General features: G+C 45.2%; 1 protein-coding gene across 2 annotated transcripts in view; it reads right to left on the reverse strand.

Moving 5' to 3' along the window:
• Nucleotides 1-18,300, reverse strand: part of USP48 (ubiquitin specific peptidase 48) — a 725,601-nt gene that overhangs the window by 516,790 nt on the left and 190,511 nt on the right. The window contains exon 10 of one of the 2 annotated variants that reach the window (XM_078642611.1): nt 2,981-3,109. In XM_078642611.1, coding sequence (XP_078498737.1) covers nt 2,981-3,109 — 129 coding nt within the window. The remainder of the gene's footprint in view (nt 1-2,980; nt 3,110-18,300) is intronic. The other variant, XM_078642612.1, reaches the window with a different exon arrangement.

Genomic DNA, 18,300 nt, shown 5'->3' on the forward strand with positions numbered 1-18,300 from the left:
GGCCATTTACTGTCTTGAAAGATCCTATTAGCTAGAAACAAGGTTAGCCATTTTAATGTAATTCCTGTGGTTTCAATATCTTCTATCGTCTGACATCGAGTGGGAGAATTTGTTAAAAGCTGAGCTCAAATCCAGAAGAATGAGCACCGATGACCCACGCCGGTCCAGTATCTTTTTAAGATCCTCTGTGGCCAATAAGAGAGGTTTCTCTGTATTGCGACCAGATTGAAAACCAGTGTGTCTGGTGAAGTAAAATGTAGAGTGCAAAAAGTCTGAAAGAACATCATTTAACAGTTTTTCCATGATTTTACTAAACCCAGGAAGTAGCGAAATGGGTCTGTAGTTTTCCGCCTTGTCAGCGTCAAAGGAAAATTTCTTCAATAATTAGCAAATAATCACATATTTCGATGAATCAAGAACCCATTCACTCTCCAAAGGATAAATTGTAGATGAACATTAAAGCAGATATAACAGCCTCTCCCCCTTTCAGCAAAATATCCATAGGCGCCGGGCCCAGATACAAGCCAGACTTAAATGTGCTTACTGTCATTAGAATATCTTTCTTACTCAATTTTGGGAACATCGAGAGTTCCACCACTGGTTTTTTGACTGTAGCACTGTTTTTGGCTTTCATAAGGGGGACTGCTATTCCTGACAGAGAATTGTAAATAAGTATGACCTTTCCTAAAAAGTGATTGGCCAGCTGCTCACATCGTTCCTTGGAAGAGGGGGGACACTCCCCTGCATTACTGGGTTTTAGAAAGGAATTGACAATGGCATATATTTCTTTGGAAAGATGTGAGAATGGACTGATTCTGTTGGCAAAGTCTTGACGTGGTTCTAAAGGTCAGTACTGATCCTTTTTTAGAGCTTTCTTGCAGTTTTCCGTATTGTCCTCATCATACTGGCATCGTCACTTTCTTTCGTGTCTTTTGCATTCTTCCTTCAACTCCCTTATCTCGGGTGAGAACCATTTGGCACAGGTTCTTGCTCGTGGAGGTTTCTAGGCATTCTTGGGGATTAGCGTCTCTAGCGTCGAGTTGATACATTCCTTAAAGGTCGAATAAGAGACAAAAACATCACCATAAAACCGAGAGGCGGAATTATCCAGGGATGCTTCTCAGCTTGTGATATCCGGTTTGGACCACAGTCTGGTGGATTTTGCTAGAGCTCTATTGGGTTCGGGCACTGAGCGAGCAAGTGATCTGAACACGGGACTGGCAAAGGGGCATTCACCATCATAGTCAAGGTATTTGTAAATATAGGACCCAAAATATGGCCCTTAGAATGGGTATGGAGCATGACTAATTGAGCAAGCTGTATTGATAAGTCTTCTCTAAGATTTTAGCCTGTGTATATATGATGGCATCCATATGAATATCCAGATCCCCCATCAGCAAGAAATTGGCTGTCTGAAGGCTATGTGGCGATACCACTTCCGGCAGGGCCTGTACAAACTCTGTAGCAGGCCCCAGTGGATGAAATGGAAGCAGACCAGAAAAGGTAAATGTATGTGAAAGTGTAATTGAGAAAAGCAAGCTTTCACAACCTGCAAGGTCAAGAAGGGATGACTTACACTCAAAGTTATCTTTAAAAATGATAGGTACACCTCCTCCTTTCTTTCCTACCTGTTCATTTTTTGCAATTGCGTAGCTGGGTGAGAGTGCTACCACAATATCTGTCCACCTATTCACATTCAATCATGTTTCTGTTAAAAAGAGGACTTTGGGGTCTTTTTCTTCCAACTAATTAAACAGCTAAAGACTGTGCTTCGGGAGCGACCTACAATTCAGTAGGAATCTTTGCCAGCCAATGGTTAACTGTGTAGGAGCTACGGGTGCTTGTACAGTCTCTATAGCGTGGGCCTAGTCAATGGCTCTGTCGACAATTTCAATTTGAGCACTTATTAGGCATACTATCCAGGTCCAGGGAGTGATAGCAGTCTTTCCTAGGCAGCTGGTTAAGGCTTTTTTAAAACCATAGAGGAGTAATTTCAATGATCTGAGCCAGAACGGGCAGGGTTTCTGGCCCTTTGCCCCAGCCGGGCTTGCCCAGCCGGGCTTGCCTTAGGTGTTCCCTAGGGGCGGCAGCACAATGGGACTCATTAAATAGTATATCATATATAGAAATGATCTGGGGCTCCAAGCAAGATAGCATCCTCTCATCCACTATCGAAGGCGACTGGCTCTGAACAGGCCAGGGAGAGCCTATCTCCAGGAATGCCCGAGCACAAAATGTAACATGTGACAGTGCTCAATCAAGCAGACTGAGAAACGAGAATTCTCCTTCTAGTCCACCCCCCACCCGATCTTCACGTTATAAGAGTATAAGCAGGAAGCAACTTGTGTGCAAAACAAACGTTTCAGTGCAGGCAGTGCAAGCGTAAGTGTATATGTGCAACTGGAAGTATTAAAAGCATATTAAAAGCAAATTCAAACAACGAGCCCCACTTTGTACTATTTGATCGCTGCCGCGCACCAGGCCTCTTTTAATAGTGTTCCAGGCACAGAAAATAGCTGGGCCACCAACCAAGATGGCGTCCGCTTGTGTGCGATCGGTAGGCAACTGGCACTGAACATTGCCAGAGAATGCCTATTTTCAGGAATACCCCAGAGCAACAAATGAAAAGTGTGACCACACTAAATCAAGCTGACTGAGAAATGAGTACTCTCCTTCCAGTCCTCGCCCACCCCATCTTCATATAATAAGAATATAGGTAGGTAGAGGCTAAAAGTGTTCCAAACAAGCATTTCAGTGCAGGCAGTGCAAAAATAAGTGTATATATGCAATTAGAAGTCTTAAATGTATAATAAAAGCAAATTAAATCAGCAAGCCTCACTTTTTCCTATAGTGACCCCTACAAGGAGACTGATTCATTAAACTGTTAGTACTTAAAAGACAGCAAAGTCTAGATTACATAATATGATACTCTGCTACATATCCAGCCTAGCAGATCAGTAAGTAAGGTACATTTGCTTACCAGGAACTTCAAACGTGACCTCCTTAGTCTCCACTGTCTGTTGTCGGTAAACCAACATGTATGCATTGCGAGAGCAATGGTTTCCTTTCACACACTTGGGTTTACGAGTCTGTGCTTTGGAAGTGTCTGCTGCCATGAAGAAAGTTACAATTGTGATAACAGATGAAAACACATTATTCCCACATACAGTGATCTTTGTTCAAGACAAAACAGGCTATAAAAGACCAACTACATCAACCAATTAATTTAAAAACTCTCATATAGGAAACTAGGTCATCCATCAGAAGTAGGTAAAGTAGAATGACAAGAAATAAAAACTGGTTTAAAGTATCTAGAATATAGTACAGCTAAGCAATCAGTAGGATTGATGCATTTGATATCCCTACACTTAATGGAGCAAAATATATACACACTTAAAACAGAATGTCCAGAAGTCCAAAGACAGCTCAGTCAGAGAACTTAAAGAGGCATAACAGTTAATAGGAGGTGAACAGAAGCAGTACTCAGGGAAGCAATAACGACAGAAACAATGGAATATGACACAACAGACTTTCCCGCGCACCAAATGAAGTTAAAAGGCTGAAGTAAAAGTAAAGGGTGATCGGGCGAGAGGAAGAGGTACAGAAAAGAAGGACAGGACACAGGATGCAAAGAGATACAAACTTAGTGAGGGAAGGGCAGATGTAAAAATGGTAAGAGAATCAAGGGAGGGATGGAGATGTACTATACTGGAATAGATGGAAGCTAATCTTGGAGACATAAGGCCAATGTCGCAAACAAAAGAGACTGGTAGGTGAACTGAAAAAAGAAACAGAAAGAAATGTGTTAAGGGTATATTACAATTGAAGAGAACAGTGAAACACTTCAGGCAAAGGATGGTGCAATAAGGTAGGAAAGCCAAAGTGAGGTCAAAAGGCAGGATTTTCAAAAGCAAATCTGAACAGTTAATGGGATTAAAAGGCGAGAAGTGGAAATAGTAAAAAATGAGCTCGGTTAGGAAGGGACAGAAGGCAGACAAGCGTTATGATTTTTTGGGGTTTATTCAGCTGCTAGAGCATCATCAATATGTCATATCCATATTACAAGAAGGCAGTGCATATGTATCTTATGCATGTGTAATTTATATAAACAGGTTTATGGGAAGATAAAGAGTGGGAAATTGGGAAGTGGGATGATGCACAACAGTATATATTTTGTACAATGCTTCAGCAACAGAAGAAACCCAGGCATGGATTCTTCATTGTTTTCTACTAGATTTTTTCAATTTGTGATGTAGATTGCAGAAGGGTGATAATCTGCTAGTAACATTCACACCAGAACAAGTAGTTTTTTAGATCCATTTTTCAATTCAGATGGGGTAGGATTCATTTTAAAACTACAGAAATGGTGCCCCATCTGACAAGATGCTACCAGGGCAAATTAACTGGATGCAGAAGTTTGAAAGGAGTTAGAAAGAGGGGCTAAGATCATGAAGGAGGTTGTGGGTATACAGGGAAATGACCTAAGGAAGGAAGGAGGACTTGGATTGTGTGTTGCTACGTCATACAAAGACAAAGTCTGGGGTTTGGAATATGTAAAATACCCCTGTTTGTATTGTAAGCAAGCTGGAGGCAGAAGAACAGCACTTTGAAGACAGCAAGTGTTTGAAAGTTGAGAAATGCTTTAGAGGGCAGGAGTATTGTGGGAAGCCACTGAGGAATCTGAAGAACTAATCTAGATTTCTCAAGATCTAACCGTTCTATTTCATTCCTTTATTGGTCTGCAGGACCCCTCTGTCATACCTTGGTTTCTCCCTTCCTCACTTAATTCCAGATGGATCTGTCGACTCTTGAACATTCGGTCAGTTTATAAAGATTCTATGGTCAGTTGGTTTATTGAATTGCCAAACTGAACACTTAATGGTATCTTTCATCACCTTATAAAGTAATTCCTGGCAATAATGTATATCCGAAACTTACTATAACACTAAGCAAGACTGGATGAAGGATTTGAGAGGTAAGGGCAGTTGTGGTGGATATAGAGGTGGTGAAAGCAGGCAAACATTCTGCTGTTAGTGGTTAGGGTAGGTAGCTGCAAATGTCTGTAGAGGTGGACCCCCCCCCCCCCCCCCACCCCCCACCCCCCTTAGATTTGGGCTAAGTGCAAGCAGCTCGTTTTGGGGATGAAATCAGGTGCGCTGTTTTAGGAGTTAATGGCAATGGCTGAAAAGGCCATTCCAGCTGACTATAGGGAGGAAGAGAATGGACCAGTGAGGGAGTCAGTCACTCTAGCTTGGAGGTAGAGGACTGGGAGAGGAGAATGAAAAGAACAAAAGTATAGATGAAGTCTATTAATTCACCGACTGGTAGAGCAGTGTCAGGATAAGATCAGGAGTAACGCAGCAGGGGAAGAAACAATATTAGGAAGACCAAGGGAAATTAACAATGAGAAAATAAATAAACAAGAAGTCCAATGCAAAGTCAGAAAAATTATCTAGAAAGAAGATACATAACAGAGGCAGGTTAACAAGAAACAAACTGATGCATCTAGAGTTCAGTTGGTGTGCTACAAAAGGATTATGTTACTTACCCTGTAAACATCTGGTATTGGCGTGCAGTGCAGTAGATTCACATGCTTTGCATACTCCTGCCATCTAGTGCTCGGTTCGGATGTGTGCAAGTTGTTTTTCTTCAAAGAATTTTTCAAGTCACAAGGTAAGGAAACTCCTCCTCTTGGTAATAGTGCGCTTGGGCATCGACTCCATTGTTATACTGTTTTCCCGCAGGAGGGTGAGAGGGGGGTACAAGTAAGTGTCAGTAAAGAGACGTCCCTGCATATGAAAGTATAGATAAGAACAACCATAAGTGTCCGGGGAGGAGGGTGGGCGCATGAGAATCTACCGCACTTCATGCCAAGAACAGATGCTTACAGGATAAGCAACATATTCTGTTCGAGGCATGTGGCTGTAGAGACACATGCTTGCATAGATTGTGTAGCAGTGTCCTCCAAAAGCGGTGGCTAACCAGTGAATGTTGTTGTTGTTTAAAAAGCGTACGTACCCCCTCCTGTCCTACCCTCACTTGCTGGTGTGCTAGAACATCCACACAATAGTGCTTAGTGAAAGTGTGTGGTGAAGACTATGTAGCTGCTTTCCTAATGTCAGCTATGGGGATGTTGCCCAAGAAAGCCATCGAGGCCCCTGATGTGCTCTAGGAGGTATAGTCAACATTCTTTTAGCTTTGATGTAGCACGTTTGAATACATTTAACGCTCCATCCAGAAATACCGGATTTAGAAATGGGCTTCCCTTTATGAGGGTTGCAAAAGCAAGAAGGAGTTGCTTAGTTTTGCAAAAGTCTTCGGTTCTGTCAATATAACACATTAATGCCCTTTTGACATCTAGTGTATGAAGAGCTCTTTCTGCCACAGAATCAGGTTGAAGAAAATAGGTAGTTTTTAAGGTGGAAAGGGGAAACTACTTTTGGAAGAAATTCTGGGTTGGTACCAAGAACAACCCTATCCCTGTGCAGTTGGAAAAAAGTGTCTTTTAAAGTTAGTGCCTGGAATTCACTGACACGCCTTAGTGGAGTGATGACAATTAAGAGGGCAACATTCCAAGAAAGAAATTGGAGGGAGCAACTGTGGAATGGTGTGAGAAAGTGCCATCTTTCTTACATTGTTATGCCCCCACTTTTTTCTGAACTGCTGATGTGCTTTGACTGAGTGTGCCCTGGTCTCCTGCCAATCAGGTACCCAGGGCCTGTGTTACTTCCCTAAAAGTGTGTTGAAGCTAAAACCCAATTGGCATCTCTGGCCACCTGTCAGCCCCTAGTAAATGGTACCCTAGGTACCCAGGGCATGGTGACCAGAGAAGACCTCTAAGGGCTGCAGCACTTATTGGGCCACCCTTAGAGGCCCTGTACCCTGACACCCACACACTGCCTTTGCAGGCTGAGTGTCTAGGTACAGAACTAAACAAAGAGTCGACATGGCACACATCCCTGTGTGCCATGCCCACAAACCCACTGCCCTGGCATACATCAGTCACCCCTCTAGCTGGGCGCCCTATGCCAGTGATGTGGGCACAGGTGCATGAGCCCTGTGCCCCTACAGTACCCAGGGCATTTCCTGGGCACTGTAAGTGCAGTGATGCCAATAAGAGTATATGGTGCTGGGAGGTCGTCATTACGAACTCCACAGCACCATAATGGCTACACTGAAGACCGACAAGTTTGGTATCAAACTTCTCAGCACATTAAACTCACACTGATGCCAGTGTGGGATTTAATGTAAAATGCACCCCAGAGGGCATCTTAGAGATGCCCCCTGAAACCTAACCTACAATCCACGTCTGGACTGAGTGGCTGCCCAGGCTGCCACACAGCAGACATGTTACTGGACCCCTGGGTGGAGAGCCCCTCGCTCTGCAACAATGCACATACTGGGTGAGGTGCTAGGTCTCCTCCCCCAGGATGGGCAGGGGGAAGCTTCAAAGGCATGCCGCCTTTGTGAGCTTCTCCAGGCCACTTGCTGTACTCAGCAACTGGGCCCCACCAGTTCTAACCCCCACTCTGGAATGAAGACTGGCGGGAAACCCTATATCAGGAAGGGGGGTGGTGCCAGCCTGTGCCAACCCCACCCCTCAGGTGGGAGAGGTGAGGTGAAGCATGACTCCTGGCTCCGGCCATCTTGAAGATGGGGAGCCCTGCCCAATCACAGCTAGGCTCCTGCCCCCCTCCCACAGGAGAGGAGTGGGGTAGGGGGTGTACCCACCCCAGGACAGGGACCTATTGGTCCGTGCCCTTGCCCTACCTGTAACGCCCCTAAACTTAGTATTTAGGGGCACCCTGAACCTTCCTTCCTCAGATCCCGATAAGTAAAAAAAGAAAGAAGATCAAGAAGAAGAAGACCCGCGGTGCAGCTGCTCACAACAGGACGACACCAACTGACGTGGCCCCAGCCCTACCGGCATGTCGATCCTGGAACCTGCTCCTGCTTAATCCCGGCCACTTTTGCGGACAGCAACCTTGGGACCCCCGGAGGGCCTGCCTGCCTTGACCCTTTTAAAGACTGGGACTCCCATAAGCAGAGGCTCTGCTTCAACAACCAATCCCCTGGTGCCAGCCAGGAAGCTCAAGACCTACCCACTCTGCACCCGCCTAGCCCGGCCCGTTCTCGAGTGATCCAAGACCATGAGGACGTCCCACTGGCGACTGGGACCCAAAGTCCAGTGCCCAAAGACCCTCCTTGACGAACCAGACGACGCTTGCAGCCTCAGAACCAGGGACCCCTCCAACAGTGACCAGCTGAGGGTAAGATTTCCTGACACCCAAAGACACCCCTGCACCCGGCGCCCTGCAGCTCCCTGTACCTAACTTTAGGGTACCTACCTACCTCTTCTCCAGGATCCCAACTTACCTTTCGAAGTGGCGGTCGCACATGAAGAATCACCGTCCCCGAGTCTGCAGCCTTTGTTCCCTTTTTACCTTTCTCATTGAATAACATTGAGCGCCCGACGGCTCAAAAGCACCCTGCACCCAGTCGCCCTAGTGCCTCTGGCAGTGCAACCTTTGCCCTATCCTACTTCCCCATTTGCCCTGAGCAAGTGACCAGGAGAAACAAAATGTGCGCACATGCAGTATGAGCGCATCCCTGTAGGTTAGGCACACCTTTGGGTTCTTCTAAGAAGACCAGGAGCCCAACTCCCACAGCCGTGTGGCCTGCTAGCCAGCAGCCACCAACCGAAGGCCCACTGCCCCTCATTGGTTAACATTGGGCCTAACTACCTCTGCACCCGGCTACCCCTGTGCCGCTGAGGGTGACCCAACTGACCCTGGGGGACCCCCGAGTCTATGCCCAGAACCTTAACTTCACCAGTCGAGTACTCACCTGGAGACCGGTAACTCACTTACCTGCCCATTGGATAACATTGACTGGTTTGACTCGAAAAATCTTCTAAGTGTGAAGTTTTGAAAACTTAAAATATTCCTATAAATTCAGCCGAATCTCGAAGTACTCACCTGTGATCAGGAGGGAAGCCAGTACTGTATCTTGTAGCCCAGTACTAAACCGCAAAAGTAATCCTAACCGGGTTTACTAGTAACCTGAATTTTCTCCATAGGAATCCAGTCTCTATTTTTCTGGTCTACTTTTGAAAACTTGAAATATTCTTTAAAAATCGTACTATCTACTGAAACGTAATTACTTACCTGTCTTAAGTAGAGATCCCAGTGCTGGACCTAGGAGCCCAGTACTGGATTACAAAAGTAACGAGAACATAATTTACCTGTAACCTGAATTTTCGCCCATTGGATAACATTGCCAGATTTTCACTGAAAAGTTTGAACTTTTAAAATACCTTTTTATTCCTTAACCCGTTTGTTGCTTAGAACGTTCTGCACCAGCGCTGAAAGTTCAAAGAAACGGGTGCGGCCGCGTCGGCCAACGGACGTGCGCAGCACTACCAAGGTAGTGCCCGCAACGACCGACGGCAGCAACCAACGGGTTAAAAATCATTGCAATAACCAGAACGTTTTTACTAAACTGTTTCCAGCTTAGACCCCAGGACTGAATCTAGGATCCAGTTCTGGACTTACAAAAGTAATCTACAAAGTAATCAACTGTAATTGTGTAGAAAAACCCATTGAGCTCAATGCTAAATTGTGTTTAGAATTGTGTTGCCTATTGCAACCCCTGTACCTATTGTGTTTACAAAGTCATTGCCTTTTTGCAAAGCAATAACCTGAGATCACTCATCACTGAGAAAAGTATATTTTTTATGCCTGTTGGTTCTAAAAATAAAACTACTATATCTTTAGATATAAAAACAATTGGCCTGGAGTTCAGTCCTTGAGTGTGTGAAACCTTTTGTTAAATGAGTGTGTACAACAAGTGCTTTACACTGTCCTCTGGTATTGCCTTACTGCTCGACCAAGCTACCGCTTTTGAGAGTAAGGTCAGCCCTGACTTTAACCTCAGTTATACCTCTGGGATTGGTGGACTCTACACACACTGTACCTTACTTTGGTCCAGTATATATAGAGCTACTTTCTCACAATGGTTCAAAGGGTGGACCCATACGTTTTGTGAAAACAATATTGAGATTCCACGCAGGTGCAGGTGGGATTGAGTGGTAGGACTCTTTTAAGGCGTTCCATGAAGACCTTACTAACTGCCACTTTGACCTACGATAAGTGTTGCCTATTTTGTAGATAGGAAGCCACTGCTGCAAGATATAAGTATACGGCAGTATAAGCAATGCCGGATTGTTGTAAATGCAAAAGGTAACAAATAATGTTTGTACATATGAACTGAATGGATCAATATTTGGTTACAACAGCAAAAACAAATCTTTCCACTTGGCTGCATAAAAAGCTCTAGTGGTAGGCTTACATGCTACCTTAAGAATTGTCATACATTCTGTCGGCAAATTTAGGTACCCGAATTCTATGACCTCAGGAGCCAGATCACAAGATTGAACTCCTTTTGGTTTGGATGTCTGATCACGCCATGGTTTTGAGTGAGAAGATCCGGGTTGAGGCGAAGCTTCTCCTGTGGAACTACTCAGAGTTTGAGCAGTGTGGTGAACCAAGGTTGATGAGCTCATGTGGGAGCTACCAAAATAAGGGTGAGAAACGTTTCCTGAGCTTCCGAACCAGAAATGGAAGAAAGGGGAGAGGCGGAAAAGCGTAGGCAAATATCCATGGCCAACTGATCATTAGTGAATTGCCTTTGAAACGGGGGGTGGGTTGGGAACCTGAAAGCAATGTTTGGGCATTTTGCGTTCTGTGGAGTTGCAAAGAGGTATATTTGTGGAAACACCCATTTGTGGAAGTAGGGGAAAAGGACTTGGGGTGGAGTTCCCATTCCCACTTGTTGCTACATCCTGCTGACGAGTTCGGCAAAATCATAGTCTGTGCCTAGCAGATGTTCCGCTAGCAGATTGATTTTGTGATGTATCGCCCAACGCCAAATGGTCTGAGAGAGGTGTCAGATTATGCTTGTTGATGCTCTCGTAATGCCAGGTATAAGTTACCATTCGCTGCGCCATTTTCTTTTTCAGACCCCATTTTGGGTGCGGTTCGAAACTAACCCTTCCCCGTTACGAGAAATATCCTTTGCTAAGTTTTGTTTCTTTAACGAAGAATTTTTTTTAACTAGTGCAATATTTTCCCTAGATAAAGAACCTCTCCCACCTGTCTGGCAGTTTGATCGCAACACAGGATGGAACAACCTTGAGAGTGTCCTAAACTGTGCAAGATATGAGAGTAGAAACCTTTTTTTAATTTTTTTAATGGCTTTCTCTGTCCGGCCACATCTGCTTGGAAAATTCCACTGTGGGCGTGTTCTTAGCTAACCATGCAATGTATATAATGTATCTTTATGCTTACTGTTCCTCAGTTCCCTCTGTAGTACTCTTACGAGACTGTGCAGACGGAGCCCCGCTCTGAGCATATAGTAATAAACGATTATTGGTGTATATTCTCCACTGTTTCTCCAACTCTTCATTCAGTATGGAAGGCTGAGAGGTAGTCTGTGGTGACCCAGGTGGCTCTTAGCAGGTCACTTCCTTCAGAGGCGTGATAACTGTTGAAAGGGTGTCCCCTCCTGTTTTTGTATACGGTACATGACTGTCATGTTGTCTGTCCAGACTACGACAACCTTGCCTATCGGGAGGGATAGAAATAATTCCAACACTAAGTGAACAGTTTGAAGCTCTATGTAGCTGATATGGAGATTCTGGTGTTTGCTGTCCCAGAGACCCTGAACTGATCCTGGAGGTGAGCGCCCTACCTTGTGAGGGATGCGTCTGCTGTTAACACGATTTGTGGAACAGGGTCAATGAGCGGCCGCCTTTTAAAAAGTATTGCATGTTCCACCACTGCAGAGTGTGATCAGGGCGGCTGTCCACTGTTGTGCTAAACATTCTTGAAGAGAACACATGTTCAGTCTTACAAGAGGCACTATGGCAATGCATGACGGCATTTCCAGAAGCTGCATGAAAGTTTTGACTGTCAAGTATTAATTGACTTGAAATTGTGGTAGTAGTGTTTGGAAATTGTGAATTCTGGCTGCATTTGGATAGGTTAAACTTTATTGAGTGTTGAGCACAGCCCCTAGATAGGGCTGGAGCTGTGAAGGCCGAAGATAGGACTTTTGGACATTGATAGTGAATCCCAGTTGGTGTAGGAAGTTTATGGTAATCGGAGTGTGTTGACAACACAAAATGTGTGTGTGCGCTTTGATCAGCTAGTCATCTAGATAGGGGAAGACATGAATGTTTTGCCTGAGTAAATGTCCTGCTACCACTGCTAAGCATTTAGTGAACACTCTGGGTGCAGTGGTTACTCTAAATGGAAGAACTGTGAATTGAATTGATAGTGTTTTCCTGCTATGCATGAAGTCGCCTTGCTGTAGAAGTGGAAGCCCCTGCTGAAGTGTGACCATATGGACGTACTCTGATAATATATAGTGGTTTAGAGATACTATATCTAAAATGGGCCGTAAGGAGCAGTCTTTTATGGGAATTTGAAGGTACAGGGAGTAGACCCATGACCCTTGATGTTGTAGAGGAATTGTCTATTGCTCCTTTGAGTAAGAGAGCCTGTACTTGCTTGAGCAGTTGTTGATGTTCCAGAGAGAATGTGTGGGTGTGAGGTAGATTATTTGAAGGAGTGTTGATGTGCTCCAAGCAAATACCATGTTGGATAATGTCCAACACCCCCCGATGTTCTGGACTTCCAGGTGAGGAGAAACTGCTACAATCGGCTCCTGACATGTGTAGAATGATCAGGGGAAGGAGAAGTAAGTTACTGTTACCGTATGGGGTATTACGGGTTGGTGTACCTTTGCCCCAACCTTAGAGGTGGTTATCCATGTAGTTGCCTCTGAAATACCCTCTAGATGGAGAGATGTGAGTTTGATATCTGTAGGAGGATGCAGAGGCATCTCTAGTTGTAGCTTTGGAACCTGCTCTCTAAGAGTTGCGCCGAAAGGAGCGCCGAGGAGTCTGTGTCTTTTTAAATTTCTCATCTTCTTGTGGGCTGAAGAGATGCTCTTTATCAAGCGGGACATTAGGTAAAGTTTGCTCGACTACTTAAGAGGATGCCTCTGGCAGCAGTATCCGCAAAGTTCAGTGCGCATCTAACGGAAGAGTTGTAAATTAACTTCCCTTCCTAAACCAGTCTTGCCCTTTCTTTTTACGTAGGAAGATGGGTACTTGTTGCAGTACCACCCCAACACAGACATTTTTTCTGATATTTGATGCACCTTTGACTGAAGTGTACTGGATTCTTGCTAACCAGGTCCCCGATGTGAGAAGTTGGCCTGGTATATGCTGTCCACTAGTTATAGTGGGCACTTTGTACCAGTCCAACAGACCCTTATTGATGATTAGGTTAAAGACAACCTTTATTGAAAGCTATCCTAGTGGTAGCTATGGAGAGCAGCCTTCAGGCTAAGTCTCCTGAATGACCAAATGAAAGCAGAACCACACAAGATATATATAAAATGGAATATGCTACTTACCAGTATGCATCTGTTCTTGGCATGTAGGGCTGCTGACATTCATATCTGTGCATAGATCGCCGCCTAGTGTTGGGTCCGGATGATTGCACATTGTTGTCCTGGAAGAGTCTTCGAAGTATCACGAGATAGGTGGCTCCTCCCTCGGACTACAGTGCGCATGGGCATCCTCTCCATCCTCAGATTGTTTTTCGCCATTGTGGCAGAGATGGAGTATAGTACAGAAAAAGATGTACATGCAAAGAGTGAATGCTGCAGCTGACACAGGCACCGGGGAGGTGGGTGGGCGATATGAATGTCAGAAGCCCTACATGCCAAGAACAGATGCTTACTGGTAAGTAGCATATTCCATTCGAGGCATGTGGGCTGCTGAATTCATAACTGTGCATAGAATGTATAGCAGTATCTCCCTTAGCGGTGGCTACCTGTGTTAGCTGCAGCAGTCTGGAAAAGAGTTTTGAGAACAGCCTGTCCTACAGCAGCTTGCTGTTTTGAATGTACATCTACACAATAGTGTTTGGTAAATGTATGTGTGGTTGACCATGTGGCTGCTCTACAAATTTCGTGTAAAGGAATATTACCCAGGAAAGCCATGGATGCCCCTAGCTTGCGTGTGGAATGCGCTGTAGGGGGAACTGTTAAGGTGCGTTTAGCCTTTAAATAACATATTTGGATGCACTTAACGATTCATCTGGCTATACCTAATTTAGAAATAGGGTTGCCTTTGTGTTGCGGTGAGAAAGCAACAAACAACTGTTTTGTCTAGCGAAATGCCTTAGTTCTGTCTATGTAGTATAGCAGAGCTCTTTTGACATCTAGAGTGTGCAAGGCCCTTTCAGCTACTGTCTGCGGTTTTGAAAGAACACTGGCAGTTCTATGGTTTGATTTATATGGAAATGGGATACCACCTTTGGCATGAATTTAGGGTTTGTTCTGAGAACTACTCTATTTGCATGTACTTGAATGAATGGCTCTTGAATAGTTAGGGCTTGCAGCTCGCTAACTCTTCGAAGCGAAGTAATAGCAATAAGGAAAGCCACCTTCCAAGGAAGAAATTGTAGTTCGCATGAGTGTAGTGGTTCAAAAGGTGGTCCCATAAGTCTGGTTAAAACCACGTTTAGATTCCAGACTGGTGAAGGTGGGTGTCTTGGAGGAATTACGTGTTGAAGTCCTTCCCTAAACGCTTTGATTGCTGGCACCCTAAATAGTGAAAGGTGTTGGTGTTGCCTGTTTTGAAGATATGCTAACGCAGCTAGATGTATCCTGATGGAGGAGTAGGCTAAATTGCAACGTTGTAGGTGCAAGAGATAGCAAATGATGTTTAGAGTAGAAGCATCAAGTGGGTTAATGTCATGGTTGGTACAGTAAATGACGAAACGTTTCAACTTTGCTGCATAACATGCTCTGGTAGTGGGTTTTCTTGCCTCTTTGATAATATTCATGCAGTCTGGGGGCAAGTTTAGGTATCCAAATTCTAGGACTTCAGGAGCCAGATCACCAGGTTCAGCTGTTGCGGGTCTGGGTGTTGGATTTCTCCATGGCTCTGAGTCAGAAGATTTGGTGTGAGTCGCAGTCTTTGATGAGGTACTACTGAGAGTTCTAGGAACGTCGTGTACCATGGTTGCCTTGCCCATGTGGGAGCAACTAGGATCAGTGTTAGCGAATGTTGGCGCATTTTGCGTGCCACCAGCGGTATTATTGGAGCTGGGGGAAAAGCGTACGCAAATTTGCCTGACCAGTTCATCCATATCGCATTGCCCTGAGACTGCGGATGTGGGAATCTGGCGGCAAAGTACTGGCATTTTGCGTTTTCCCTTGTGGCAAACATATCTATCTCCGGGTGTCCCCACCTCCGGAAGAATGGTTGGAGCACTGGGGGGTGAATTTCCCATTCGTGCATCTGTTGGCTGTGTCTGCTGAGCAGGTCGGCTACTTGATTGTCCTTGCTGGGAGGTGCTCCGCGATGAGAAACATGTTTCTCTGAATGGCCCATTTCCACATTGCTTGAGCTAGGTGCGACAGCTGTGGTGAGTGTGTTCCTCCTTGTTTTTGAATGTAATACATAGCTGTCATGTTGTCCGTCCGGATCAACACGGCTTTGTTGCACAAGTGTGTTTTGAAAGCTTTTAGGGCTAGAAAAATCGCCATCAACTCTAGGAGGTTGATGTGCATTTTTTTCTGCTGTACAGTCCAGAGTCCCTGTACTGTGTAGTGTAGGACATGGGCTCCCCATCCTATTAGGGATGCGTCTGCGGTTAACACTATTTGTGGGACAGGCTCTTAGAACAGTCGTCCCTTGCAAAGGTTTTGTGGATTCCACCAATGCAGAGAGTTGTATGCTCGACTGGTCACCAACACTAGGTCTTTTAATTGCCCGTGAGCCTGGTTCCACTGCCTTGCTAGGCACTCTTGTAGCGGACGCATATGTAGCCTGGCATGAGGGACTATGAATATGCACGAGGCCACCATGCCTATTAGTTGCATAAACACTCGAGCTGGTAACGAGTGTTGGGGTCTGAACGTTTGGATTAACGCTTGCATTACCTTGATCCGTGCTGCGTTGGGATATGCTTTTGCTGCCAGTGTATCTATTGTTGCTCCCAAGTATCGTTGGACGTGGGAGGGCTGCAGATGTGATTTTGGGTAGTTTAGTGAAAATCCTAAACTGTGCAAGAGTTGGATGGTCTTTGACATGTGGTAGGCACATTGCTGGGCTGATGGCGCGTGTATTAGCCAATCGTCCAGATAAGGGTACACATGGATGTGTTGCCTCCTGAGATGTGCTGACACTGTAGCTAGACATTTGGTGAACACTTGTGGAGCTGTTGTGACACCAAATGGTAGGACTTTGAACTGGTAGTGCTGTCCTTGAATGGTGAACCTTAGGTACTTTCTGTGAGCAGGGTGTATTGGTATATGAAAGTATGCGTCTTTGAGGTCTAGAGTTGCTAGGAAATCTCCCTGACGAAGCAATGGTAAGGCTTGCTGGAGAGTGAGCATATGAAAATGCTCCGACAAAATGTACAGGTTGAGGGGCCTGGGGTCCAATATCGGTCTGAGAGACCCGTCCTTCTTTGGAATCAGGAAGTATAGGGAGTATACTCCTGTTCCCTGATGTTGTAGTGGGACTGGTTCTATGGCCCCCTTTTGCAGCATACTGATGACCTCTTGTTGCAGTAGCGTTATATACTCCTGTGACATTGGACGGTTCACGGGTGGTATGTTGGGTGGTGTTGAGGTGAGTTCGAGGCAATAGCCATGTTGGATAATTTGCCTGACCCACTTGTCTGTAGTGATATTTAACCAGACTTGCAGAAATTGTTGTAGCCTGCCCCCGACTGGTGTTATATGGTCTGGGGGTAGTGCCAAGAAGTCACTGTTTGGTGTTAGTGGAGGATCTATTTGCATTGCCTCCACGACCCCTTCCTTTGGTGTTATTTCCTCTGTATCCACCCCTGTTTGTGTTTTTGTTGTATGTGGATTGCGTGTTACTCTTGTAGGTGGAGGATTGCTGTGATGTATTACTGCGTGCTCCTCCTCTATAATTGGAGCGACGAAAGGAGCCCCGGTGTTGTTGGGACTGGAGAGCTCCCATGGACTTCACTGTTTCCGCATCTTGTTTCATTTTGTCCAGAATTGAGTCAACTGCTGGACCAAATAAAAAGTCTGGGTTGATGGGCTGATTAAGAATTGTGGATTGGACTTCATTCTTAAAGCCTGATATGCGAAGCCATGCGTGGCGCACGCTTATATTGATGGATCTGGCAGCAGTGTCAGCAGTGTCTGCCGCGTCTAGGGCACATTTAATTGAGGCATTGGTGATGAGCTTCCCCTCCTGTATAAGTTCATCTGCCTGCTGTTTGTAAGGATCAGGTAAGTGTTGGAGAATGTCTTCCAAACTGTCGTAGTGCGCCCTATCATATCTGGCGAGCAAGGCCTGTGTATTGGCTATTCTCCATGAGTTTGCTGCTTGAGCTGCCACTCTTTTGCCTGATGCCTCAAAGATCTTTGACTCCTTGTCTGGAGGAGCAGCCTCTCCAGTAGTCTGGGAATTTGCGCGCTTACGTGCGTTAGATACCACTAGGGAGTCTAGGGGCAGCTGCCCCTTGATGTATGTAGGGTCTATAGGTGCAGCCCTATATTTCTTTTCAATTCTAGGGTTTATGACCCGTGCCCTAGCAGTGTCCTTAAAATTTTCATTTGCGTGTTTTAAGACGCCCTTCAACATGGGGAGAGTTTTTACATGTCTTTCAGATGTTGTTAATGTATCAAAGAGAAAGTCTTCTTCAATAGCATCAGAGTGCATATCTACATTATGGTAGGTTGCTGCTCTATCTAGTAAATAATTAAAGGCCACTGTATCTTCTGTGGGTGATGGCTTAGTTGGGTATACTGCAGGGTCTGTAATGGGCAGAGTCCCTTCAGTATCTGGTTCACCTCCCCCACCCCATGGCTGTAAATTTGGGTCTCCTATTGGGTTTTGTGGATACCCAAACCCCACATCTGCATCCTGCTCTTCATCTGGGTTGTAGTCAGAGCGTGCAGGTGATGTTGGGGCATATGGAGTGGTAGGCATAGCTGGAGTGATAGGTTCAAAAAGTATAGGAGAGGTAGCACAGTCTCTTTTCTTTTTGAGGGGAATTTTAGAAAAGTCTTCAGTTGGCAGAGGTCTTTTCTTTTTTGTGTAGACAGTCACTTTACCAGTTTTGGGGTCAATGTACAGTTTTGACTGGTCTTCTGTGGATGGGTCTGGATGAATAATCTCTTCTTCCACAGTTTTTGGCCTCGGTGCCGTAGCCTTTGGTTTGACTTTTTGCG

The sequence above is a fragment of the Lissotriton helveticus genome, chromosome 5_1 (assembly GCF_964261635.1).
Source record: "Lissotriton helveticus chromosome 5_1, aLisHel1.1, whole genome shotgun sequence".
In the NCBI taxonomy this organism is placed as follows: domain Eukaryota; kingdom Metazoa; phylum Chordata; class Amphibia; order Caudata; family Salamandridae; genus Lissotriton; species Lissotriton helveticus.